Genomic DNA, 27,322 nt, shown 5'->3' on the forward strand with positions numbered 1-27,322 from the left:
AGGGAGAGATAGAGAGAGACTCGCACACCCCCGTTGGGTGTGTATACTGTATGTGAGCGCAACGGAGCGCAGTATTCGTACAGGCTCAAGGCGCAGAACAGAACACTTGGTACCGCAAAGAAAAAAATAAACAAGGATACAACCGAACCGATCACGGATCTATAATCACAGGTCAACGGTGGGTTCGGCTTTTCATCTGCGACGTTTCCTGTAGACCCGCTGCCACAGACGATTCATCTCTATGCTCCAGCATCTTGACAGACTGATTTATATATGTATTATAAAGAGCTACCGGGCGCCGTGTTTTAATTCCCTGCTGCTATCTTTATCTCCTGCGTCTGTGTTTGGACTATTATTTGTTTTATTGACTCTTCCATCAAGGCTTCGTGGTGCTGGCAACGGTAAGCCTAATACACATACAGCCTAATAAATACGAGCTGCAGTGGAGGACGGGTTTCCCTGGGAAACGTTTGGATATACGTGTGATAGTAGGGGACCCAAACAGCATCACTTGTTTCAACTGCATCTTCATTTAACATTGAATCCATCCAATGGCAGTATTTTATTCTTGACATTTCCACATAGAAGTCATTTTTCACTCAGAGTTGGGTTTCAGTACCATCCGGCTATAATGTAGACGCACACGTTTATACGGTCACCATCAGTGTTAATTTACTGAGTATTAATTTTGGGATCAAACCAGGGCCTTCTTGCGATTTTTTGTTCACCAAAATGCCGGCTGGAATGAAGCCTCTTGAAAAATTCTTGAAAAAGCAGACCAATGCGCTCACACGGGCAGGCGGTTTCGGGGAGAAGGCCACGGGAACCGGGGCTTCGAGGCGGCGGGCCAGCTTGTCCCGTGTGGTGCCGTTCTTTAGGGAGACGTCTCCCGAGAGCGGTCCGGCCAGGGAGGTGTTCAGCCCGGAGACCGAAGAACCGCCGTGCTGGCCCTCTGCCACAGCGGACATCAGGAGCCCGTCGCTGTCCAGCGATGAGCAGAGCTCAGAGGCGAGCCTGGACACGAATTGGACCCCACTACCCGCGGACACACCGGACAATTTAGCGCTGGCGCTGATCGACAGTGTGGCGGGAAAGCGGTACGCCAACTGCACAGGTGAGATCAACGGGTTAATGTTTCACGGCGCATGGCCACTGATAGTTTGTTTCATGCGCATGTTTTACTCGTATTTCAGTAGAGTTGCATTTATGGGCTTATTGTTAATTGGTAAACATTTGCAGGGTTGTTTTAAGGTAAAATTAGGCTACTAGTTGTTGAAAACACAGCATAGGTCAATTTCGACCCATGGACTGGATTTGTGCATAGCCTATTTTTCCCAATCACTGAACATCCCAGTGTTCGGGTGTGTGAACAGTGTAACACCGTTCCTATGTGTTGCACGTTTGTTTTGTTAGCGTTCCCGCTATAATGAGCTACATTTACATTTTTCATACGTATTTGGCAGACACTTTTTTCCAAAATGACCTGCAGTGTGTTTAAGCTACGCATTTCAGTGTGTTTCTAGGATCGAACCCATGACCTTTGCGTTGCTAGCGCAATGCTTTACAAACGTAGCTACGGGAAGCTCCTCGAAGGCGCGCGAGGGTTACGTAATAAAACGCATTACGCATGTAAGTCAAGATTTGTTGCATTCCGCTTGTAATATTAAATAGTTGTTGACATACGAACACATGCGTCAGGCGGACATGTCGCGCTCTTTTGCCACGAGCGTTGCCACGCCAGCGAACAATTTGAACTTTTGGAGGCACCTGCGTCCTGTTCCGTTACAGGACACTTGCTGTATGAAAGGCCCTACACTGCAGTGTAATTGGTTTAAAAATTCAAATGCTTCAACTATCGAAAGAGCTACAGTCAACACTTATAGTATGTGTGTAAAACAAAGCCTGTTTCATGAAATCCACACATCAAAGTCAATCGTGGCCCAGTTTCCCCTAATATGCCTGTGCTGGGCTGAATGATGTAGGCAACACATCCCCGAAGGTGAGATTTTTACAACAGTGTATGCTATATTAGTCGTGCAAACAAGGTGATTTTTGTACTTCAGAAAAGCTTGTAAAAGTGAAAAGGTTTTAGTTTTTATTGGATATAGGCACCCAAGACAAGGGCGTTGATTTGGTTTGAACACAAGTACTGAGGTGGGTTTTCATTGCTATTTTTGTTTATTGGGGTTACCTCATCCAATCTCTCTGAATACTACACCCTTGCTGAAAGCAGTTAAAAGGTTTGTCATGTCATAAACCGACTTTGTCAGTCATTGAGGAAATGTACAGGATTATTGGTTTCCCGGACAGGGTTTATTCTAGTCCCAGACTATTATGCATGTTTGAGCTGCCTTAATTTGAAAGCAACTTGGTGCCGTTGTTTCGTCTCAAGGTGCTCACCAGTAGTTTTTTTTTTGTTAGATATGTTTGTAAAAACTACTTTAAATGTCCTAATATAACTAAAGTCTAGTCCTGGATTAATCTAAAACCTGTGTGGGAAACTTAGGTAAGGGTGTAGCTAGGGTATTTCCTGGGGAATAGGAAAGTTTATGAGCAGAAAGTGAAAGTATGACAGTTGCCAAGATGCTTTACTATGTGTCTCTCCTCAGATTTTGTGTTGTGGATGTTTCACAATAAGTCAAGCTATAACCACCCACATACAACACAGAGACCTGTATTCAGAAAACAATTAAGGCAAATCTATTCAAGTTGTGGGGATTTCTCCTTTACCATCAGACAAAAGACTGTTTTTGGGAAATGTGATAGGAATGAATATGCTGCGTGTATGCACTTGTCGGAGACATGTTATCTGTTCCAGTAAGGTGTACTACTTTTATCCTATGAAGAATGGCTCTCCCACACATTCATTGGCCGTGGTGCTTTGCTGCGGAGTTCACTGCACATGTGCATCAGAGTGTTTTTGTGAAGTAACCATGGAAACTGCAGGGATTTTAACAGTATGCCCGTACATAAAGGGAAAAGTATGCTTGATGTGAAATCAATAAGCAGATGGACCGCTTGCCTAGATTCATTGGGGTTATTAGAATAGCATTATGATGAAGAATAGGACTTTTGTGTATTTTTGTAAAGAAAGGGTAGGAACCTTAGCCTGTAGTTAGACTTGTAAACTTGGCATAATACATCCAGTTTTATAGTTTCAGTGCAATGAAAAACACAGCATTTTTCATGAGTTTCACTTACTCTCTGTTTAAAGCAACATGTTTGTTGCAAACACATTCTTTACAAAATGTCTATGATAAAGATGCTTCGATCTGTGTGGTCAATTCAATTAGTCTGCTTGACATCACATGTCGAAATGACCTCACTGTTTTTCCTTTGGAGACCATTTTAATCTTGATTGACCACTCTGTATTGAGCATTTGAGAAAGCTTTAAATTTTTATGTCACAGACTGACACAGTAAGCCCCTTTCCGCCCCACTTTGCCATTATTTTCTGAGTCAGGATGTCGTGTCTTGCCTTAAGATAAGACTGATATTTTCTCTACAATTTTCATTTTTGAAGCCTATTAAATGTTGAATAAGTGGCACTAATCCTGGCTTAGCCAACAATGGACTTGCAATTTGTCTCATCTAGGTTTGTTGTCTGTGGAGCGACTTTGGATTATGGACTGTCGGAAGTCCACTGATCCGAGGTCAAGAGGTAATGCACTGAAATAAGAAACCGCTTCAGTCCTGGTGGGCTGTCAATTTTTCAGCAATAAGCCACATCCAGCTGTTGACCGAATAAGTGAGCGTAGGCAAATGTCACTTTTTTACGGAAGACGAGAGAGGACATGCACTATTATTATTTTTGATTGCTTGTTTTCTCGTGATCACGACTTAATTTTCTCATGATTATCCTGACATGATAATCCAAATGTCATTATGTCATTTCCTGTCCATAATATATAATCTATTTTGAAGTGGACTGCTAATGTATATGAGTTGGGGTCTTCGCCGTTACACATGTGTAGCTAATGTGTAGATAGACTTAATAAATAAATAAATTTGGACGGTTCATGTTCGTGAATTTAGGGACCATCTCTAAAGTAATACTGTACATGTTTCTATCTTCAATAGTATTTACAGTTTATTTAAATAAATATCAACAATCTAAAAAGTGTGCATTATAGCTGACAACCACATAAACACATTGGTTTTGTGACTGTTTGTTGACTTTCAGTCATTCCATTTAAATGCTGTTAAAAGTAGAAACGTGAATTGAGTACCGTAACTTAAAGACGGTCTCTAAATTCACCACTGTAAAATTGTAAATAGTGATAAATCTATTTCAGTTTGAGCGAATCTCTGATCCAAGTAAAATCTCATTTGTTCATCCATGCTAATTTAGCAAAATATGCTTTTGCTGTTTACAAACAAAACAACACGTTCTATCGAGTACATGTAAGCTTTAATCATATCTCAAGTTTGCAACTTTTGTTTTGTTGAGATTACGAAAACAACTTTTGTTATCTTGAGATAACGAGAAATTAAGTCGTGATCACGAGAAAACAAGCAAGCAAAAATAATAGTGCATGGCCTCTCTCGGCTTCCGTACTTTTTAGCTGGTTCTACATTTTGGGTTTTTACGTCTAGCAAACATGTACGTGTTTAGCTGCAGTACAAACTATATATACATTTCTGTATACTTCTTTTTACTTTATCCTCAGTCTTTGCCTTGCTTTGGTGTCTTCCAAGTGGAATTTCCAAAGTTTCACTTCCTGTTAACAACACTCCAAGACAACACACCCAGGCAGCTTTATCTCTGGAATGTGAACTGACACCTTATGTGCGTGCGTGTTTAATGAACATGTTGTGGAGTAATTCTGCCAGGCCCATTGAACTGAGATTAGGAAGTTGATCATTGCATAACTGTTTACCTTTAGTCCCAGTTGTGAGGCAGAGACAGATGTCATTCTGTCGGCTGGCGTGCCTGAACAAAGTTCCAGAGGGCAAGGCAACAGCAGTCTAACGACTTGTTGATTCCTTACTGTTGGTAGTTGCTAAATTTGGAAACTTTTTCTTTATTTGTAGGTAGTAATAGAAGTGAGTAAATCAACCAATTTAGCAGAGAAAACACAACTGTGCACGGTAGCAGAATTGTTGGGTCAGCTCTTCGATCTTTAAAAGTCTCTTAAAGGGATAATTCATCCAAAAATGAAAATCCTCATGTTGTTCTAAATGTTTATGATTTTTTTTTTCTAATGAACAGAATTTTCATTTTTGGGTGAATTATCCTTTATTGTAAGCAAGCATATTTCTTTAACAAAGCTTAGATGTTATAAAGTTGTGAGCTGTTCAGATTGCTGCTACTTACCATTATCCCTGTATCGTAATAGCATATGTAAAAGTACTTCCTGTCACAGTAATTTCGTCATGCTTTAAAACCTCATTGTCTTATTTAGTATACACGATTCTATAAATATGCGAAATAGTCCCCGCCTCTATTTAATTGCACAGCTTGGACCATAGATATGAATATGCACCTAGTCCAATCTTTTGCACTACATCGGACCATAGATGTATATGTAAATAGATGCTACATTCTTTAGTTTTTATACTCATAACTGCTAAGGGGCCAATCACACCAAAGCGTTTATGACAGTTGCAGGTGCCTTTTTGGAATGATATTCTATGCAGAGATCGTTTGCGCACTGTTTATGCGCGCCGAGCGCCTTGCGGTTTTTGCCGGCAGCTGCAGCACGTGCCATTGAAGGAGCGCTGAAAGCGGAGAAGCGCCCGACGTCATTCGCGTCTTTCCATTGTCCAATCGAATGAGGGGAGAGGCGGGCCTTACGTTGTGGTGAGGGAAGTTTACAGTTGCTTTGAAGAACCAGACTCCACTAATTTACTCTCTCCTGTGTGTTTGTGCACCTCTCACTCTCAAACAAGGTCAGAGCAAGCGCCCTCTTTTAAAAATTTCTGCTAATATGACAGTTAACAGCAAAAGAGCGCTCACGCTTCAATATTTGATTGACAAGACAACTGACTCAGTGGTTGCTTAGCAATATAAAAGCTGTGTCGCACTGCTCTTTTTTTAAAGAAGGCATTGCGTCGCGCCTTGCGTTTCCAAGCGTTTAAAGCGCATTTGGTGTGATTAGCCCCTAAGTCAGGCTTGACACAATACATGCATGAACTGTGCGTTTGCAGCACTATTTTTTCTCAGCGCTGATGTTAACAGGTTAAAGTGTTAACACTTCATGTGTGAGCATCACAGAAGTAGAGCCGAAGCAGCCGTGCTGCGATTGTTTCAGCTTCAAGTCTATGCTGCATCCATGCACAATATCTACGGCTCGAACTACTCAGCAATGGTGTTAAAGGAAAAATTTGCACATGGTTAACACATAGACAGATAACCAACAATAAAAATGAATTATCACCAGGGAGACTTTAAATTAACACCACACTGACCCTGTGTAGCTGTTACATATGAAGCATTGAATATGAAGCATTGCATTTAAAGCATTGCCAAGAGCCGCTTATAATCATAAATCAGATTTCAACAGTGATGTTCACTTGTGCTATATAATGATTTACACTGTCAGCAGATGTTAGTGAAGGAAAAGAGAGGCCTGGTTGTGTGAGGAGGACCATCCCACTCTCCATGTGCCGTTTTCTAAAGGGCCGAAATTGTCCTCAGGCTGTTTTCAAAGAATCTTCAGCAAGCAAAGTGTGGAGAAAGAAAGAAATGCACGGGAGGAGGGAGGGAGAGAAGGAAGGAGAGAGAAGTGCAATCTGAGAAAGTGTGTTTGTGTGGGAGGAATACTGACATTTTTTTCTTTAGAAATGAACGAGGGATTAGAGTGCAATGGCTGCCCACTCACAGGCCTCGATTTGCAAGGCTTTACATAACATTGTTAGGAAAAGTGAGATATCCCCCTCACCGCCTTTTAAATGGCTGTGCCCACTCATTTTGTGCACACCTGGGCAGTTCTTTGCTTTAGAAATGTGGTGGTGTCCCCCTCGGCTCTGTCCTCGGACCCCGCGCATATACCGAATATTTGATTTGTTTGAACTGTGTAGGTACTTCAGAGGGTATGTATGTGTGTGTAGGGGGCGGTGCAATAGTGTTGTATCATACAACTGGGTATTTTCTGGTAGTGAAGTGCTGAAAGTGTGTGGGGTTGTCATTATACATTTCTGCATTCATGCATCACTGTTATGCAAGGCAACTAGTATAGTGCATTTGTGGGATACGTAGTTGTTATCAGATTCCCTGGAATTCAAACCCACGTTTTTAGTGTTGCTAATCCTAACACCATTCTTTACTAGTTTGGGCTACATAAAGGCCATTTTTTATTTGTGATGCAGGTATCATGCTTTGCTTTGATGGCTCGGATAGCAATGTTTGTATATGAGCTTGTGGGCTTCTCTTTGCAAAAATGCTTGTGTGTAAAGGATCCTCTTTCAAACTCGGCACCTGTTCACATGGCAACTGGTGCTCTCGGAAAAGGTGGATGAAGATGAGGTAAATGGATGAAGGGAGAAAAATGAGGTGTTAGTGGGGAAACTGTGACATAGACACAACATATGCAGACAGATTTTTTTAAAAGAAGCTGTAAGATGGCATCTCTTTCCCTCTTTTTCTCCTTCTCTCATCTCTCTGCCTCACAAGCATTACACAAAAGAGCACCGCCGTCACTCCGAGTCAATCCATAGAATCAAACCATAGAAAATGGGCCATGTGACAACCCTTTGAAGTGACAGTCAGAGGTTGCTCTTTTGTACCACGCTGTTTGCGCACTCCGGCACACTCATGCACACGCACACACAGATGGCCCACAGCGCCCAGATCAGTGGCTGGACCGACAGCCCTAATAACAGCCTGAGAACAGCTTCCCTGCCTGCTAGTGAGAAGGATGTGATTAGCACGAAGTGATGACTCCCACAGAGAAACAGTCACATATGAACCCGGTCCTTCTGAAACAGCTTCGTGAAAGGATGCAGACCTTTTAAACTGCTTTCATGCATTAGACCACAGAAGTCATGATAATGCTAATATGGTATCTGTCTGCAGGTAATCTGTCTGAAGCATAAATACATACACATATATTTATATACAAATATTACACAGCTGTACAGTGTAAAAAATTTGATCCATTAAAAAATTACTTCAGTTAGTAACACTTTTCACTTTAGTTTTACTTATGTGAAAATGTTCAGTAGAATAAACATATTTTTTATGTTTGTATGTTTCTAGTTATTTTTACATTAAAGAGATAGTTCACCCAAAGATTAAAACTTATTAACTCATCTTTATGTTGTTTTAAACCCCAATGTCTTTTTTTGTTCTTCAGAACCTAAATGCAGATTTTGTTCTTTTGAGGTTTTTTGGTTACTATGGGACTGGATGGTGACTGACCACCTGCAGTTATCATTCACTCCCATAGTGAACAGAAAACTCTTAAAGGAAAACAGCACCATTTTTCAAAAATTTACTATGTTCTTATCTCAACTTAGACAAATTAATACCTACCTATATTTTTTCAATGCGTGCACTTAAGCTTTGTACAGTACGTTGTGAATGTGTTAGCATTTAGCCTAGCCCCATTCATTCCTTAGGATCCAAACAGGGATGCATTTAGAAGCCACCAAACACTTTCATTTTTTCCCTCTTTAAAGACTGTTACTAGGGATGCACCAATACCACTTTTTTGGAATACGAGTACGAGTACTTGCATTTCAGTACTTGCCGATACCGATACCGAGTACTTAATAAAAAACATGATTAAAATTTACAGGTAACAGCTTTAGTCATATAATTTAACAAAAAAACAAGGGACTAGTTTTCCAGTTTGTTGTAAACTCTGCCTCTTTGGACAACACAAGAGGCATTAACCCCTTACACGCCGCTCAAACATAGACATTTTTCAGACCGTGGTATCGATCCCTGGTATCGGGGGACTTTTAACGAGTACTTTCGAAAATGTGGTATCGAAGCCGATACCAGTATCGGTATCGGTGCATCCCTAACTGTTACACAAGTAAGTATGGTGGCACCAATTAAACACAATTTATTTTAAGCGGGGTTGAAGTGCTGGAAACTAAGTCCTTTTTTGCCATACAATATAGTTCTCATTTTTCTATCCCCTTAAAAAAATCACCATATTTTATTTTGTGCCACCATACAAATAAAATATTTGTTTAATTATTTGTTTAACGCTCAAGCACAGGAAATGTGCACTAAAAGAGAGGCAACACTTCTGCAAAAATCTGCATTTGGGTTCTGAAGAGAAATTGGGGGTTCAAACGAGTAAATAATGACAAATGTATAATTTTTTTAATTATTCTTTAATATTTTTTTAAATAATATTTTTTTTAAGAAAATAAATGCTAGTGACTCTTCATCAAGCCGTGTGACGCATTTTAAACCCAATATGCGCAATAATAAATACTTTCTTACTAGACAGCCTTGGTCTTGATGTGCATGATTAATCAGCAAACGTACTAAAGAGAAAAATGTAGCTTGAAAAAAAAACTTGAAACTTTCTCTGGTAATGAAGGTTTTTCTGCTGATGTAACCAGTTGCAGGAAAATTCTTACCATTATTTAATATGAATAGTTAACATTTAAGCGTCCTTGGATTTATGAAAGGTGTTTTGAGGTCTTCCTTTAGCTCAAACTGAATTGAGCTAAACCCTCCACATATTCATAAAATGTATACATTGAATGCTTTTGAAGTTGTTTTAGATAAAAAAGCAAATGCATAAAAATTTCTATCAATAATAAACTAAATTCATTTCTATTACACACACAGTTCAGCTAAATCCCGGTGGATAAAGTCTAGCATACTTTATTACTCACTGAATATTTTCTATCAAACTTACATTTAGATGTTTTGAAAGTTCCTGCAGATCTACTCCTCATTTAAAGAAATTCAGATTATGTAATAAAACCTCACAAACGCAACTTCATTTCTGCTCGAATATTTGCAAAGCGCCTAAAGCAGCATTAACCGACTGCCTGCGGTGTTATGGCATCAATTCAGTGCCAAGTTCAAAGGTCGTGCACACGATAGGCAAACAAATGTGTGTAAATGAATCCATTACTCTGCTGTGGGTTAAGATTTGTTTGCATGGGTGTTCCCTCCAGTATTTGTGTTAGTGTGTGAGTATTTGTGCTGTCGTGCTTTCATGTGGTCACATCTCAGTCTGATGTCGAGCTTTGAACTACCTCTCATTCTTATCTTATTTCATACCAGTCGCAGAGGTTTCGAATCATTTCTCCCCGTTGACCAGACTAAAGCTTTTAAAAATACTTTTTGTGGGAACAATTTCTCCTGAGGCCAGTTTGAACTGGGTTAGGTCTAAAAAAATGCGTGCACCTAAATTCAGCAAGCTCTGTTTTTAGTTTTAAATCACATTGTTATTCTCTAGACTGGTGCCTTGTTGCCTGTGTTACGGTCTTTTAGATTTTTTGTCGCTTTTGCAGACTTTGAAAGACACGCAACGTATTGATTTTCATTTGCACCTGCTTTGTTGCTTCAACTGTATGAGAAGTTTTTTACCACAAGCATTCAAGCGTTAATTTCAATGAATTGTTTTGTTGTTCTGGGATAGCTGCGGTCCTCTGGTGCCTTTAGCGCATTTACTTGTAGTTGGCAGTCAGCCAGTGCAGATTTGCATGTGAATGATCATGTTTTGTGTTACGATCCAAAGAAAAGATGGGAGTTGAAGGGTGAAATGCCTCCCAGAACGGACAGATTTTATACAGGGGGTCAAGATCAAGCAGATATGGAGAACAAGTGCAGACAGCCCCGGAGAATAAACACAGATCCCCCAAAATGCACACAGTGTGCAAACACGAAGTGCCGTGCCAAAAGGCACCAATGCGAAAGATGGAGAAAGCAGAGCAGTATGGAAAGCAGGAGAGCGTGTGTGGGTAGTGGGAGGTTTAGGGCCTCCATGGTAACTGCATGCCTGTCATGGTTTATGTAACACCTCCCAAGTCCTCTCCATTCCCCTCTCCTGAAATCCCAGCCCTTCGATTACTCCAGCTGATTACTATCTACATTGGCCACATCCCTGCAGCTGGAGCTCCGAGTGCTTTTGTCTCGTGCATGAACTCTCTTACCCCCAATCTGGAGGTGTCCTGACTCAACCCATGCCTTACAAACCTGCACAAATGTATGTTAGATTTTTCATTTTTTTTGGTTTTAGCACACCCAAGGAATTTTTTTTAAGATTAGGCCCATCAAGGTCATTTGTTCAGTCGAAACCGGAATGCTTTTGAGATGGCCTTCAGTTGCGCACACGCCCTGTTCCCTCCCTTCATCTATGGCACCAAGACTGTGTCATGAGCTTCTCTTGACCTTAAGATGAAACTGCAGGGAGGATTTTGATTTGTCTGCAAGTCTGTAGGGTGTTCGTGTGAACTCCCAGTTAGTTCTCACAGTGCGAGGGCAAGCATGCATGTGCCTGCGTGGAGAATACATGTGCCGCTTTGCGGTGGAGAATATCTGAGCATGTGCGGTTATCTTTGTGTGTGGGTATCAGGGTAGGAGATGGATTTCGTTCTGCTCCTACTCGTGTCATTTGAGGCGATGCGTTTTGTGCCGTGCTGGATTTTCCACACTTTACGCTCTATCATAATGTGAACGAGCAAATCGAAAGATGGATGAAAGAATGCTGGAGAATGTGGGTGCAGACAAAGAAGAGATTAAGTAGAGAAATGAGCTTGGGAGGTCATATTTAGATCTTCTGCACTTATTTTTATACTGGATTACATTTGGATGTCATATATGGTTTCTGCTTATGCAAGGCGTTCGTTTTATTTCCTGGGATTATTTAATGTGTTCATTTTTCATGCTAAATCTTTGGCCCAAAACCGTTGAGTCAATGCCAGGAGTGTTAAATATGGACAGCTGGATGCAAGCATTTTTCTTCTTAATATTCTCTACTGATATTCTTGTGTTATACGCCTAGGGCAGGCAAAACAAAGTTATAGAGAATTAAAAACTCCTCTGATTTAATCCAAACATTCTTGACAAATACTAATGAAGAGAGATGGTCATTGCATACAAAAATAATGTTTGAAATAATTTGTTTGACTGGGCCGGGCCTCAGAAGAATTACAGTCAACGCTCACATTAACACGCTCATTACGGGACTAAAAAAACTTGATTTATCCCTCATGTTCTGTTTAAATTTGTGCATAATAAAAACCAGCAGGCATTACTGAAGCAATATACCACTGTTTTACCACAAAAAAATTATAAAGGTGAATGACGGACATTTCTAATAAAACTGTTTCTTGGTATACTAAACTGACAGCAATTATATTATTTTTATTATTATTATTATTATTATTATTATTTTTATTATTATTATTAGGGATGCACCGATACTGGTATCGGGTATCGGCCTCGATACCACATTTTCTTAAGTACTCGTACTCGTTAAAAGTCCCCCGATACCGGGGATCGATACCACGGTCTGAGAAATGTCTATGTTTGAGCGGCGTGTAAGGGGTTAATGCCTCTTGTGTTGTCCAAAGAGGCAGAGTTTACAACAAACTGGAAAACTAGTCCCTTGTTTTTTTTTGTTAAATTATATGACTATAAAGCTGTTACCTGTAAATTTAAATCATGTTTTTTTTAAGTACTCGGTATCGGCAAGTACTGAAATGCAAGTACTCGTACTCGTATTCCAAAAAAGTGGTATCGGTGCATCACTAATTATTATATTATTATTTTAATTATTATTATCATTATTATTATTATTATCATTATATATATATATATATATATATATATATATATATATATATATATATATATATATATATAATTTTTATTTATTATTATTATTATTATTATATTTATTATTTTTTGAGAACTTTTAGAAGTTTGGAAAAGCATGACATTATTTTTAGTTCTCACTGGATTAGTAAGATATTACTGCTTTTCTAAATCTTAAATTACCTTGGGGTCTCTGAAGACCCTAAACACAACATAAAGGTTGATGTCTGAGACATAACACCTCGTAATTTACTTGTCGGCGTGTGCTGTTGACAGCGTGTAGCTGTTGACAGGTTTTAGTACGGACTAAAAGTAGCTTGTCTTCTGTCTGGTAGTTAACACATGCCTGTCAGGACGTAGCAGCTGTCAGAGATGGTAATGAACCCTGTTGACTCCGATTCCAGTGATTCCATTCCGTTTTGTTATACAGACTGACTCCCAACTTAGCCAACCAAACGTTGCTGGCTTTGCATCTTATTTGCTTTTCGTGGGGTTTACCCTGATACTCTTTGCATTCGTATTTTTCTGTGTGTCCTTCTCGCTCTTCTTCTCTTCTTATGACTCACCATACAGCCATTAAAGTGAAAGTTGCCACGGCAACCATAAGAGATCTGCAGCCTCCAAGATGTGAAAGGAGCCTGACTCACATGCATGCCCTCCTTTAATGTACATAGAGTGGCCATTAGAAAACAAAACGAGGGACATTAATAGCTCAACATTTTAGAAAAGATGTTAAAGGGATAGGTCACCCAAAAATGAAGATTCTGTCATGATTAACCTGTATAAATTACTTTGTTTTGCTGAACACAAAACAGAACAAAGTGTTCAGCAGAACAAATCAATTTATACAGGTTTGTAACAACCTGAGGGTGAGTAAATGAAGACAATTAAAATTTTTTGTATGAAGTACTCCTATAAGTTTTACAGAGAACTAGGTTCATATATTCACTTAAAGTTAGCTTTATGTATTTACTTTGATATATTTTATTAATGCAATAACATGTATAAGTGTGACTAAAGTGTCTATTTTAATACATATGTGCTTGGAAGAGTAATGCAGGTGGCATATTTAATTTTTAAAATTTTGCTGCATTGCATCTTTTTGTTAAATGTGTATAAGAAAAAGCCTGAGGTTTGTTTTGCTCTTGTTGTTTTATGCATGGTTTGCTTGGTTTGCGTAGCATGTGAATGCGTAAGCTTATAATGAGCTCATTTTGTGCCAACAACTTTTATCTTGTTCTCTCAGTGTTCACAATTTTAATAGTTAAATATCAAAGATTTATGTGCCTCCACATTGATATAACCCAGATACGTAATCTGCATCATGTCGTCTTATCAGCCAAAATACAACTTGAATGTCAATATGTGCACTAGATCAAAAGATATTAAACAACGTATGCACATTTCTAAAGATGCTTAAACACAGTATAGTCTTACTCTTTCATTAGCTTACTTTTATCATTTCCGTTTCACTGTCTGTTGATGTTTATACAAGCATAACTTTTTAACGGCTCTTCCTTGCGGCAGTACAACATCAGATCAAGCGGTTTGTCGGAAGTAATGCTAATGTGCAGACGAACTTGTCATGCTCAGATACAGGGAGCTTCTGGGAGTGTCTGTGCTCCAAAGTGGGCCATGAAGGACTGTGATTTATTTTACCCACAATCCCACTGTCCTTGAGATGATAAAGTTAAAGTAAAAGTGTTGACAGCCGAGGCTATCAATTTAGCATTGTCTCTTCACATGCGTGTCTTCACAACCCGTCAAACAAGTACAGATATGACAGTTTTAGCACCGAAAGACATCATTGATTTTCCCATTTTCTCCTCTTTCATTTGTAAGTTTATGTGCTTCCACTGTTCTCCAAACAAATGTTTGGTCAGACTTGTTGTTCGAAATGATCCCGATGTCAATAATGACCCTGTGTTCTTCTCTATTTTCAGAAATACTCCTGGATGACTTCATGCTGACACACCCCATCTTCTTGGCCTCAGACAAGTTTCAGCAGGTCTTGCTTCAGCAGTATCCTTCTGCCTGCCAGGAACATAAGTATCAAGCAGGCTTTTCTTCATTTCTGTAAATCTTAAAGCCAACCCTGATCTAATAGAGACTAGTCTCTGGACTGGCACTTACAGCACTAGCTGTCATGTAAAAACTTTGTCCCAGATGTTTTTTCCTAAAATATCACTAGAAAGAGTCATAAAACACAAATGAGAGAATTGTTGGCATAAAGTACAAGTAAAGATATTGGATATAACAAGGATTTATGGGTATATGAATGGGGGGAACTGCAACGCTCAATATGGATGCTCTGGCAACTGAAGTCCTGCCTTTCAGTTAAATGAACCAATCATCAATCAATAAAGACTGATGATTCTCTGGGATAGGGGCTGTATACTGATCCACAGTAGCTGAAACGACTTCGAATTAAGGTGTTTTAGTACAATTTGAGCTTAAAGGAGCATTGCGTAGGTTTTGAAATTTCTAACCGTTACTGACACCAGTGGCCATTATAGAAACTGCAGCCAGTCTCATGCTCGTTCTCGGTGGGCACACTCGTACGACCACGACCACAACAACCAGAGTTGCCGTAGCAACCACAGACAGCTCATTGAGATTCACCAGCATGTTTACAGATGTAAGAAAAGTTACAGTACTGTAAGGTTATTGTTTGACAGACCATATTTTAGTAAAATGTTGCAGTGCTACTCTCAAAAGTTTTGTAACACTACAATTTAAAACACACTACCGACACTCACAATCTTAATGCACTCGTACTCTGAATAAAGATAATTCATATAAGACAGTACATTTTGAAATGGTCCTGTGCTACATGCTATCGTTAGCATTACACCACAAAAACAGTGCTATCATTAGCATTACACCACAAAAACAATAAAATAATATATTACAAATGGCCTGTAACTATGTCTTACCTTTGCCGTAAAAAGAAAGCCAGCATGGGGTCTGTTTTCATACCTGATCCAGCAAAAAAGGTTCGGATCGGCCTGATACCTGATCCCAAGCATTGGATTGGCCCACCTCTAGTATTCGGGGTCAAGTACTCATATGGGACAAAAGATTGAATGTTATCCATAGTCATTTTGCATGCTGTCATCCGATTAATCTTCAGTGCACTTAGAGGATTTTGCTGAAAAACCAACAAACCGGTTTTGCTGAATGGCCAGAGGCTGGGGTTCAGCAAATATAAAGCGAAGGTATTTGATGAACATTTATAGTGTGCCGAGAGCATTCCCTTAATATTATCATGGCGCTTAGAGGCTTTTCCATCTGTGTTCCTCATCTACTAACTTACTTGGCTAAGTCATGTCTTGATACCGTACTGGTTTGCGGTGGCATGCGTGAGTACGTTTACATGCACAGAATAAGCGGATAACTATAAAAAATTTGCTTATTATAGAAAACTGTTTTCATGCGTTTACATGCAAATCAATACACTGGCTATGCAGAAAACTGCGTTTACATGGGATTTTAAGATTTTTCAGGTTTTTCGGATGTTGTGACATCACCGCCTATAGTATTCATATAGTCGTTCAAAAAAGCAGACGCAAAATCTGTCATAAGCTATAGTGTTGTATCTCTTCTCGTGTCTGCAGAACCTGTAAATGTAACATGAGCTTTTATTTTCGCAGTTTCTTTTTTGCGTTACTTTGCGCTAACTTTCGCGTGTGATGTTTATCTTTCACACGTTGAGACGCACACATGAGCAAAACCGCGAGAAAGAAATCGGGGTAATGAGCAAAAACTACATGTGACGATCGGTTTTTGCTTATGCCGTTTATGGGCTTTCCATGATAAAACAAAACCGTTTTACGTGTTTACATGACCCCACATGTTGTCAGTTTATTAAGCATAATCGTTGTAAGACGCTGTTTTGAACTAAACCCCCATTATAACCATTCATGTTTATTCGTAAAGTTTTGATTGGAGCTGAAATATGTCAGTGACAGCTTTGCCAGTGTCTACATATGCCTCTGTCCGGTTTGTTGGATTTGTAACATTTTGAAAAATGTGCTGCGTCTTTTTCTGTGCAATGTTGCCATCCAACTGCTTGACAGTCTTCAGTACTTACAAAACAAAGCGTATCTGCCAAAAACAGCCAACACCCCATTACACACGCAGCTGAGGAGCTCTTCATTTTTTTAAAAAGCAGTCGCACAAGCTGTTTAAGCCGGGTCAGAATGATTTAACAATTAGCCGCAATGCTAGCCTCCCTCAAGCTAACTCTGTTGTTTACTCCCTTCGTTCTATAGCTGTTCATTGGGTTCATTCAGATAAGGTGCAATGTCGGGAATGCGTTTGTGTTGTTAGCTCTGTGTGTGTATGTGTGTGTTTAAAGAGGGGACACCCTTTGCTCTATACCCCCCCTCGTTCTTCATTCAGTGACCTACATTCTTTCTGTAAGTGCCAGATCCCCCCCCCAACCCAAACTATAATGGCGTCTAGGGGCTTGTCTGTGGGCTTTAAGTATAAAGGGATTCTTGGGGAGGTTTGTCTGCACGGTTCAGTGCTCCTAATTCAGCGTGTCTTTGGCAGATCTACTGAAACGCACGCACGACGTCTACGGCAATAAGTGTCCTCTGCTAATCTCTCGCCGACTGCCAGCACCACTCCGTCTCTAGTAATGATCCCCAATCTCTCCTTTTTCCCTTCCCGTCATTTATCTCTCCATTTCCACACCTTTTCCCGGTCTTTGACTTGACCTAATCCATGCCTAATCAGATCTTTTGTTGTGGAAACATGTCTGCTTCCTGCTCAGTCTCCTCGCTTTCAACTCATCATGGCTTATTTAAAGGATTGAATGAAATAGATTTAAAACTTTAAAGCATCACGATTCGTTTTTTTTACATAAGGCACCCGTTTCAGCTGAACACACACAAAGTGTTTGAGTGGCTGAGCGATCAAAGCTCAAAGTTCCCGGCGGAGTTGGTCTGGCTGGGCTCCAAACCGCTGTACAAACTGTGATCCAGGACTCGTGTAGAGTTCATTTACTGCAGCTGCCCAGCGGCTCAGACGGCTGCTGTTTTCAGGGACTCAAACAGAGGTGCCGGCTACTGATTAGTCGAGTTACTCTAGAGTTACAAGATAGGAGATGCTGTAAGCTGAAGCTCGGGCCTTTATTTAATTTTAGTTGGACTCTCGGACACTCCGCATGTTTTGCATTAATGCATTCCAGCTTGAACGAGTGTATGAGTTTGTGAACACGATTTTCAATTATTTGACATGATGAAAAATGACATCTTTTTGATTCAAATGCTTATAGCGTGACTTCTGTAAGTGTGCTTGCACAGAAAGATCTGCGTATGTGATGGGTGTGTTCTGTAGCCCTCAATACTTTTCAAAGGTTGTAATTATTCTCTCTGTCTGGCCACAGTGCAGTGGATTTTGTTTTTCCAGACCTGCATGCATCTGTGTCAGGTGGTCGAACAGCGGTTGTCTGAGTATGCGTTTATCCACACATGCACTTATATACAGACTCGCAGTTCATGTGTTTAGAAGTCTGTATATTGTAATGCTGGCATCCCTACTGGGTCCCTACTTTACTTAAAGGGGCGTTCATAAGACTGACACTACACCTTCATAATCATGACATGAAGGAGCTTTTATGCATTTTTATGACAACTAGCTTTAAGTGTCATTCGCTCAATTATGTCATTTTTAATGCAACAATGACATTGTTTGAGATGTCTTTGTTAAGACAGCTTGACATTAGGGCTGGGCGATATGACCCAAAAAATTATCGAGAAAATGTTTTCCATATCAGTCGATATCGATAATTATCATGATAAATAACAAATCTTTACTCCTGTCAAATTTAAAGGCAGATTTTTGCTCCTGAATGAAAATTGTAAAAACCAGACAGTTAATAATGGTTTTGAACTACAATTTATTCAGAACATGACAAATACAAATACTAAAATCTTGTTTTAATGCATCTGTATTAAATGTAAATCTATTTGTTATGAAATCAACACATTTCTGACACAAAAGCAGCAGACTACTGTCCCTTTAAGACCCAAGACAGACTGCTTTAAGTTTCAATATACTGAGTAACAGCAGTTTATGTTCACTTAAACAAAAAAGAAAACTTAGTTCAGTGATCATGCGTGTGTTATACATATACGAGCTATACACGCTGATAAATGGATGTCAAGAGTGTCACGTTGCTGTGGGAGCGCACATACGCAAACACTTTATTCACTGCAGTGTTGGATCTGCTGCTTTTCCTCAGTTTCCTGAATTTGTGAATGTCCTGTAAATATACTTTTAAAGCTGTGCCGATGTGTGTGTGCGCAAGGCGGACGCTGAATGAAAGTACAGTATACTGCACCTATTGTGTCTGCTGTGTTTGACGAACCCTGTTTGCGCGTCCAACATTACACACAAGAAAATGTTTCCGCGCATTTGGATTCCGTGATTCCGTCCGCGTCATCCGCATGGCGAAAATCATAGGTCTCTACTAATAAATGAATAACTTGCCTCATCTTCCACTCCTTCAAGTCTGACACTGTGATTGTAAACCAAGAGCGCGTGCCGCATCCGGAAGTGCTCGCGCAACATTACGCACAGTGCGTAAACATTATCGATCACTTATCGAACTGTCCTTACCGTTTTATCGAAAAAGTTTATATCGGTAAAATTATCGTTATCGAATTATCGCCCAGCACTACTTGACATTAACCAATACATCATAACTTGTCATGACAACTTGACATTTCCAAGACAACATAACTGACCACTTTTTTTTACAAGTGATACAAATTAGGGATGGGACGGTATGAAAATTCCATATCATGATTATTGTGACCAAAGTTATCACGTTTATCAATATTATCATGGTTTTGTTAAAATGAGATGGAAATGTTCAAAAAGAACTGATACACACACTGAAAACATTTGAACAAGGTTTATTTTTGAAAATCACAATTAAATATTTCATATTGAAATTATTTCTGTGCTAAAAAATAAATAAATCTGTCTAATAAGTTTACTGTGAATGAATACAATACAATATCCCTTAAATTCCTTCTTGTGCAAAAAAACTATGTTGCATGTGCGCGCCTGCGTCAAATTGATTCTGGCTGGACAGGATTTACCGCGAGTTTTCAAAATCACGGTAATCAAACACGGTTGTAATGATAATTACATTTTAAAAGAAAAAAAAAACTGTCAGGACATTTTATCGCGGTTAACCATGAAACCGGTTGCCGTCGCATCCCTAATACAAATTGAATATGTCATAAAAATGTCATTAAGTATAAATACTCTGTCATATAGTTTTATAACGGTGTCATGAATATTTTTCTTGACCTCAGCTACAGTGATACAAATTGAATTTGTCATTAAAATGTCATTAAGTGTTAATACTCTGTCAGATAGTTTTATAAAAACATTATGAATATTCTTCAGTTAATAATGTTTTTTTTAAGTTTCCTCCAGGTGTTAGAGAAATAAAATAAATCATTCAATAATAATAATGTCTATAATAATTAAATAATTAAAATTTATAAAATTATATTTTTATATTTAAATGAAAACAGTACAATAATGGTTTTAGCCATGTAGCTCTGGGTTTATATTGGTGCAAAAACAGTTAATTACATCAGTTTAATTAATTAAATATTTTGTTAGTTTTTACTTTTATTGCAGACAATTTAAGAACCCTCAGTGTGAGGAAGAACAAATTCTGTTAGTTGTCAGTTTTATAATGTATTGTGCACATACAAAAAGTTAAGTATAATATTTTGATGTCTCTGATGGATTTTGTTAAGGTATTTAAAATGATTTAACAGTATTAACACTTATTTACATTTTAATGACAAGTTCAATTTGTACCACTGTAGTTGAGGTCAAGAAAAATATTGATGATGCTGTTATAAAACTATTAGGCAGAGTATTAACACTTAATAACAGTTTAATATAATGTTAATCCATAAAGCTAAGTAGTTTCTTAAGTTTGATCATTATTCTGCTATGTCATGTTATGATGTATTGGTTTATGTCAAGTTGTCATATCAAAGACATCTCAAACAATGTCATCTTTGCATTAAAAATGATATAATTGAATGAATGACACTTAATTACAGTTGTCCTAAACATGCATAAAATCTCCCTCATGTTCATGACACATGTCGTGTCAGTCTTATGAACACCCATTCAAGTAAAGTGTTTCATAGTCAACAGCACACCAATAAGATCTGATTTACACTGAGGTTAGAAAGATTCAAGTATCTGCCTGTCTGTCTGTCCATCAATCAATCTGTCTGTTTAGCTAGCAGTGTCTTTTTATTTTTTTCTCTTTCTTTCTCTTTCTGTTTGTCTGTCTGTCTGTTTATCTGTTGAAAGAGCTTTTATACATGTGCAGACGTGTACATTTATATTCAGACTATTTAGGAGACACTCTTATTAAATGTGAGCGCCCAGGTGTGTATGTGTTGGCTTGAGTTTCTTAACCCCGGGCTCAGATTCAGTTCCGAGGGTAAGCAGGGTGAGGGCTGGCCTGGCTGGGATGGAGCGGAGCGCAAACTTGCGGTTCTGACCGTGGCCTTCCGCTATCTGGACACATACAGAGACTTACTACAGGAGGAGGGAGAGCGGTCCAATACATTTCCAAAGGTACTGCACACAGATATTTAAAGAGACAGATGATAAAAAATCATGGGGTAATCTAGGAAGCAGACAAACTCTGTGTGTTTTCATGTATTATGTACAGTTCTTTTCAGTGTCTGCTTTGAAATAAGACTGTCAAGGTTGCTCTGGTAATAAAACATGTTTAGAAAAGCCCCTACCAAGAAAAATTTTAGTTTTTCTCTGGTTTCACCTCAATGTAATGAAAGAAAAATACACCTGTCTTCTAGAGCAGTGGTTCCCAACCGTTTTTACTTCAAGGCCCCCTAGTTGCCTACAACAATATTCGAAGGTCACCAACTCACTCACTTTTTTCCACATAAAATTAAATAGAACTTGGAATGACTAGACAGATGTATATTTGCTACTAAAATGTCCAAAAAATAAGAAACATTTGCTTTGCTTGTTTTAATGCTTGTTTTGTCTAATTTTTATAATTTTAAGTCCTTCGGGCCCTGACTCCCTGGTTGGGAAACACTGGTCTAGACCTTAAGGTTTTTCAAATTGTGATATTTCAGTTTTTGTACACAATTATCTGAAGTTTATTTTAAAGCCTTCTGTTTTTTCCTTACAAATGGTTTTGTGCAGTAAGTGCTCATGCCAGAAGCTATCATTTACTTGACAATGTTTGGTTATTAATATCTAAAATACTGAAAAAACTTTTAAATTGTGCTCCCTGCAGAAGATACATTTAAAAAAAATCATTATAATTTGCTTCCTCTCAGTCTGAAACATGTTTTTTTCCAGGAACTGTATCTGTGCGCTGTTCAAGATCTCAGCCGCTTCCCTGAATTGGTGGAGGACGTTTTGAAGCTTCAGCGCTGGAGCGAGATATTACACAGCCCGTAAGCATTAAATCCTATGCACGGAACAATATTAATATAAGCTAGAAAATATTTTTTTAACTATAATAGCCTTATAAAGCTGAGAAGCAGGAGATGATAATGATAGTAATACAGGAGGATCAGTTTCCTAGAGCCTTTTTGTTTCCTGAAATATTAAAGGGGACATTTCACAAGACTTTTTAAGATGTCCAATAAACGTTGGTGTCCCCAGAGTACATATGTGAAGTTTAAGCTCAGAATGCCATATAGATCATTTATTATAGCATGTTTAAATTGCCACTTTGTATGTTTAAGCACAATGTTCCATTTTGGGTGTGTCCTTACAATGCAAATGAGCTGATCTCTGCACTAAATGGCAGTGCCGTGGTTGGATAGTGCAGAATAAGGGGCGGTATTATCCCCTTCTGACATCACAAGAGGAGCCAAATCTCAATTAGCTATTTTTTCACATGCTTGCAGAAAATGGTTTACCAAAACTTAGTTACTGGGTTGATCTTAATTTTTTCATTTTCTATGTTGATATAAGCACTTGGGACCCAATTATAGCACTTAAACATGAAAAAAGTCAGATTTTCCTGATATGTCCCCTTTAAGTTATGCACTGGCCCTGCAAGAGTTTTCAAAGCAGATGCTGTCCAGAGGTTTAATCTGTTTGTCATTCAATGTGTTATTGAAAGCTTCTCAATAGGACAGACATCCTTTTTCATAAACTCAAACAGTATAATTCAGAGAATTTAAGAAATGTTACTTATGAAACTGGTAACGGTCTGTTTAGTCTTTGCTCATTCTGTGTTTCATTTTTATGGTTCGTTCAGCATTGCAGTGTTCGTAACATTAAAGTACCTTTTAATTTTAAATGGATGCCATTTCCTCTTGCACTTTTAGAGATGCTGTGAGCTTTGCCTTATTGGGAGTTTCAAATTTCTCACAGTCTAGCCATAACAAACAGTTAAAACACTCAGCGTCTCGTCCTCAGATACTTTGTTGATGCATTTTTCATCCCTAATGCCTTGTTTACTATTTTTTTGATTTTTATAAATTGATATTTGTCTTTTGAAGACAAATAAATAATTAAATTATTTGCCTTTCAATAACTAACTGATCTCATTGTGTTGTTTATTTTCAACAGGGCAGAGGAGGACAAGGAGAGCCGTAGAAAGCAAGTTCGTCCACTCTTCCGACACTTCAGACGTATTGATGCCTGCCTTCAGCCCCGAGAGGCTTTCCGCGGCTCCGATGAGAGTATGTTTAAACATTACATAAGTTGTTCCCTGCGGCAATTCTGTTAATAAAATTATTTTTTTTATTTCTTAAAACTTATTCCTGTTAATCAAATTATTAGACTTTTCTATTTAAATATTTCTATGGCTTCATGAATCAATTTTGAGAGCTCCCAAAATTTGAAAATAACTTAAGAAATAAATGTAAAACAAATAAACTAAATCTTAACTACCACTATTGTAAAACCAAATATTGACAAATTGAACTAATTTAAAGATTCAAAACAGTAATAGCCCTTGAACCAATTTATTTTCATCGAGTTTGCTTAGATGTGAAACAAATGCTCATGAGAATAGTTTCAGTGAATCATCTTATTCATACTTCTTTGTAAAAGTGCCAGTCCGCTTCCATTTAATTCAGACCAGGATGACAAATCGGGTCACGTGGGACGTCTGCCAAGTTTTGTAGATTCAGTGAGCTCATCTGATGCAATGGATATCCAAGCCAAGCTAAGTGATTTCCCAGAACTTAATCAATAGGCAATCTGACAGTACAACACACTACTGACCCTGAATCCTCCAGTGACCTGTGGTCTGACCGGATGTGTGGCTGGTGAATGGAAAGTCAATACTTTACATACTTAATATTACTCAAAGGGTTGAAATAATGCAGTAAATTAATTCAATAGCTGCAACTTTTAGTACACGGTGTGCAGAAACATAACCCATGAAGACATTAGGACGTGTGCACTGCATCTACAATGTTTTACATTTTACAGCAAAACATAAATCGTTACTAATTTAATTTCTGATCAAATAAGACTTATGTTAATGAAGTGCACAGAAAGATCAGGTTATTGGTTAAAATTAATATGCAGAATGCATGACTAATCTTTGCTGTATATGTAATAGATTATGATTGCTATACAAGCTAATTTGACTTTGTACCGCTTGCAGATGACATAAAAGTGTAAAACTTTGTGTAAATATGTAGAGTAGCAAGATTGACTGTCTGATCTTTATTCAGTCTTCTGCAGGGTTTACACACCAGATCACTCATACGTCACCATTCGCAGTCGTCTATCATGTCGTGTCGGGGAGATCTTGGCTCTGGTGAGAGAGAAGCTCCAGTATAGCGAAGACCAGCCCACCCAAACTGCCAATCTCATACTGGTAGCCGTCACCTCATCCGGGGGTAAGAGTCATAAAAAGCCAAGTTTTAACGTGAAAGATGATCTACTATGATTGTTTTGTGGGAAGTGTTTGCGTCTGAGTGCACAACAAGTTTGAGATGGAATGCTCTCTCATGTCCTAAATGTATCTGTGTCTGTTTCAGAGAAGGCCGTGTTTCGTCCCAGCGACGAGGCTGTTTTCACAACTCTGGGTGTTAACACCCACCTGTTCGCCTGTGAACCCTCAGAGCTGGAGAGCTTGGTGAGAACAGTGGGCGAGACAGTGATGTAGTGGGAGGGAGGGCTGTTGCCATAGAGACCCGCTTATACAGCCGAGGGAAAAAATTAAGAGACCATTTCAATGGTCCCTTTCAGTTTTTCTAGATTTACTGTTTTTAGGTATGTGTTTAAGTGAAATGAAAGTTTTGTTTTATTCTGTCAACTACCGACAAAAAGTAGTCAATAAAATTATGTTTTTATTTCGAAATGGAGAAAACATCGTCAAAATAAAAAAAATAGATGCAGTGGTTTCTGATCTTTAATACTGCAGAGAAAACAAGTTCAAATTAATTTCTCAACAACAAAATACAAACATTTTTACACGTATTTTAGGAAAAAGTCAAATCTTTCATGGGTCTTGTCTTCCTCTCGTCTTTTACATTTGCTGTTGGGTGACTTTGTCACTCACCAGGTTTGTTGTTGTTGAAATTCAACAGACACTGGACTGAAATGGTCACAGTACATCTAGAAATGGTGATTAAAGTCAAAACTGGATTGTTTTTTTCAATGGCTGTATAGTGACTAGAAGTCTACTGTTAATTGGTAATGGCAATCTTGGTAATGGCCACTGTGCAGCTGTTGTTTGGTAATTCAAGTACCTGTGTACTTGAACAGTGAATAAGATTATAATCTTTAAAACTGTTTGTCAATATAACGTTTAAATAGTACATTATAAATTGAAATGCATGGATGTTACATTTTCCACAGATACCGATTATTCAGCGTGATCTCTACCAATACCAATAGTTTGGTGGTTGTCAATTGCATTAACTAAATTGCACGAGAGGATATATCAGCCATGACTATCGGCCGACAGCGAGAAAAATATACCGATACATATTATTGTCCGATTTATCGGTGCATCTCTAGTTATAAATCTGTAGAAAAATCTAGTTGAGTAAACTCCGTTTTCTGCTGGAAAAAAAACTTTAGTATATTCAAATTTTTACCATAGTAAACTCTTACAAATTTTTGTATATGGTTGTAAAAATTAATTACACTTTATCATAGTACAATTATTATGGCATACTATACTATTTTGAAGTATTAACTAAAGTAAATTGATAAACTGTAGTAGGTACTGTAGTATACTTTAGTATATACTGTTTTAGGTCCAAAACATTGTAGTATCCAGAAGTTTACTACAGTTCACTATAATAAATGTTAAGCATTGGTGGCCGATGACTTCTTTTTTCGAGGGCGCAAGATTTGAAGTTTGTCCCAACATGTATGTAGCCCGTCATGTGTGTGGTTCGTAATTTCAAAATATGTGTTCTGCGCTTTGAGTGATCCTGTGTGCATCACGTGTCTTGTCAAAATAAGTGGCTGCTGCTGACGCGTCTACAGGGTTTATGATAAAAGAGACGCTCACGTTTGCCAGATACTCGCATAATCTCATGCGTAATCACAGTTTAGTATTAAGTTAGTGTCTTGCGTGTATTTTGTGAACGTGTGCGTCTCTTTTGTCATAAACGTTTTTGACACGTTTGCAGCAGGCACTTATTTTGACAAAACACATGATGCACATGATTCACATGACAATCCAAACACAAATTTTGAATCTGCGCACCTTGGAAGAGCAGTCGTGAGCCCCCACTGATGCTAAGTATACTACATTTTATTTTATGTGGGATCCGAATTATCCATGAAAATTTTCACTGTTTTAACCACACACCAAAGAAATGGTCCTCCTTCTAACCCTGAGCTAAAGCTAATTATAGCATATTTAAGATAACACCCGGCACGGCTTTACAAGCTAGAAAATGACAAGATTATTAAAAACCCGTACTGATTAGAACATTATTCTGAAATTAATATGTGGGGTGGGATGCCTGTAGTGCAACAGACCTTTATTAACCCACATATTGTGTTCAGATACCACTCCCGGAGGAGATCCACTGGTCACCGGGTGACAGTAAACTTCATGACATGAGCGCAGAGGAGGTGGCCAATCAGCTGGTGGTGTTCGACTGGGAGATGTTCAGCTGTGTGCATGAGGTCAGGACACCACAGCCCTTCAACCATCAGAGACACAAACATGTTTACAGTCCTGTGTGATGCTGCTGTCTTGCATTATTAAGACATTTTTTATATAACTGATCTTACAAAGCATAATGATGCTTGAAAGATACATTATTAAAGTACAAACACGTCACCTTAATATTTAACTTGGGTTATAATTTGTTTAAATTAAATCATTTAGGATGTTCAAGATGTTTAAATGCACAAATAGATGCCAACCATGCCCTTCGTCCTTAATGATTGTGACATTTTTGGCTTACGTCAATTTTCTAAAGTACTAAAACAATACGTTATAGAGGGTTGGTCAGCACAAAGACAGATTCGGACTTGTCTATAAAACACATTTTATAATTTTTCGTTCTTATTCATGTGATTTGCAAAGGCTTAATCTGTGTG

The 27,322-nt window shown here is 38.5% G+C and overlaps 1 protein-coding gene across 1 annotated transcript in view; it reads left to right on the forward strand.

Moving 5' to 3' along the window:
• rapgefl1 (Rap guanine nucleotide exchange factor (GEF)-like 1) overlaps positions 1 to 27,322 on the forward strand; it is a 43,113-nt gene continuing 15,791 nt past the window's right edge. Inside the window, exons 1-8 of the mRNA XM_065252770.2 lie at positions 1 to 1,114; positions 14,683 to 14,761; positions 21,226 to 21,376; positions 22,136 to 22,233; positions 23,363 to 23,475; positions 24,481 to 24,648; positions 24,790 to 24,887; positions 26,780 to 26,902. Coding sequence (XP_065108842.1) covers positions 733 to 1,114; positions 14,683 to 14,761; positions 21,226 to 21,376; positions 22,136 to 22,233; positions 23,363 to 23,475; positions 24,481 to 24,648; positions 24,790 to 24,887; positions 26,780 to 26,902 — 1,212 coding nt within the window. The 5' untranslated portion in view covers positions 1 to 732. The remainder of the gene's footprint in view (positions 1,115 to 14,682; positions 14,762 to 21,225; positions 21,377 to 22,135; positions 22,234 to 23,362; positions 23,476 to 24,480; positions 24,649 to 24,789; positions 24,888 to 26,779; positions 26,903 to 27,322) is intronic.

The sequence above is a fragment of the Paramisgurnus dabryanus genome, chromosome 3 (genome assembly GCF_030506205.2).
Source record: "Paramisgurnus dabryanus chromosome 3, PD_genome_1.1, whole genome shotgun sequence".
Taxonomy (NCBI): Eukaryota; Metazoa; Chordata; class Actinopteri; order Cypriniformes; family Cobitidae; genus Paramisgurnus; species Paramisgurnus dabryanus.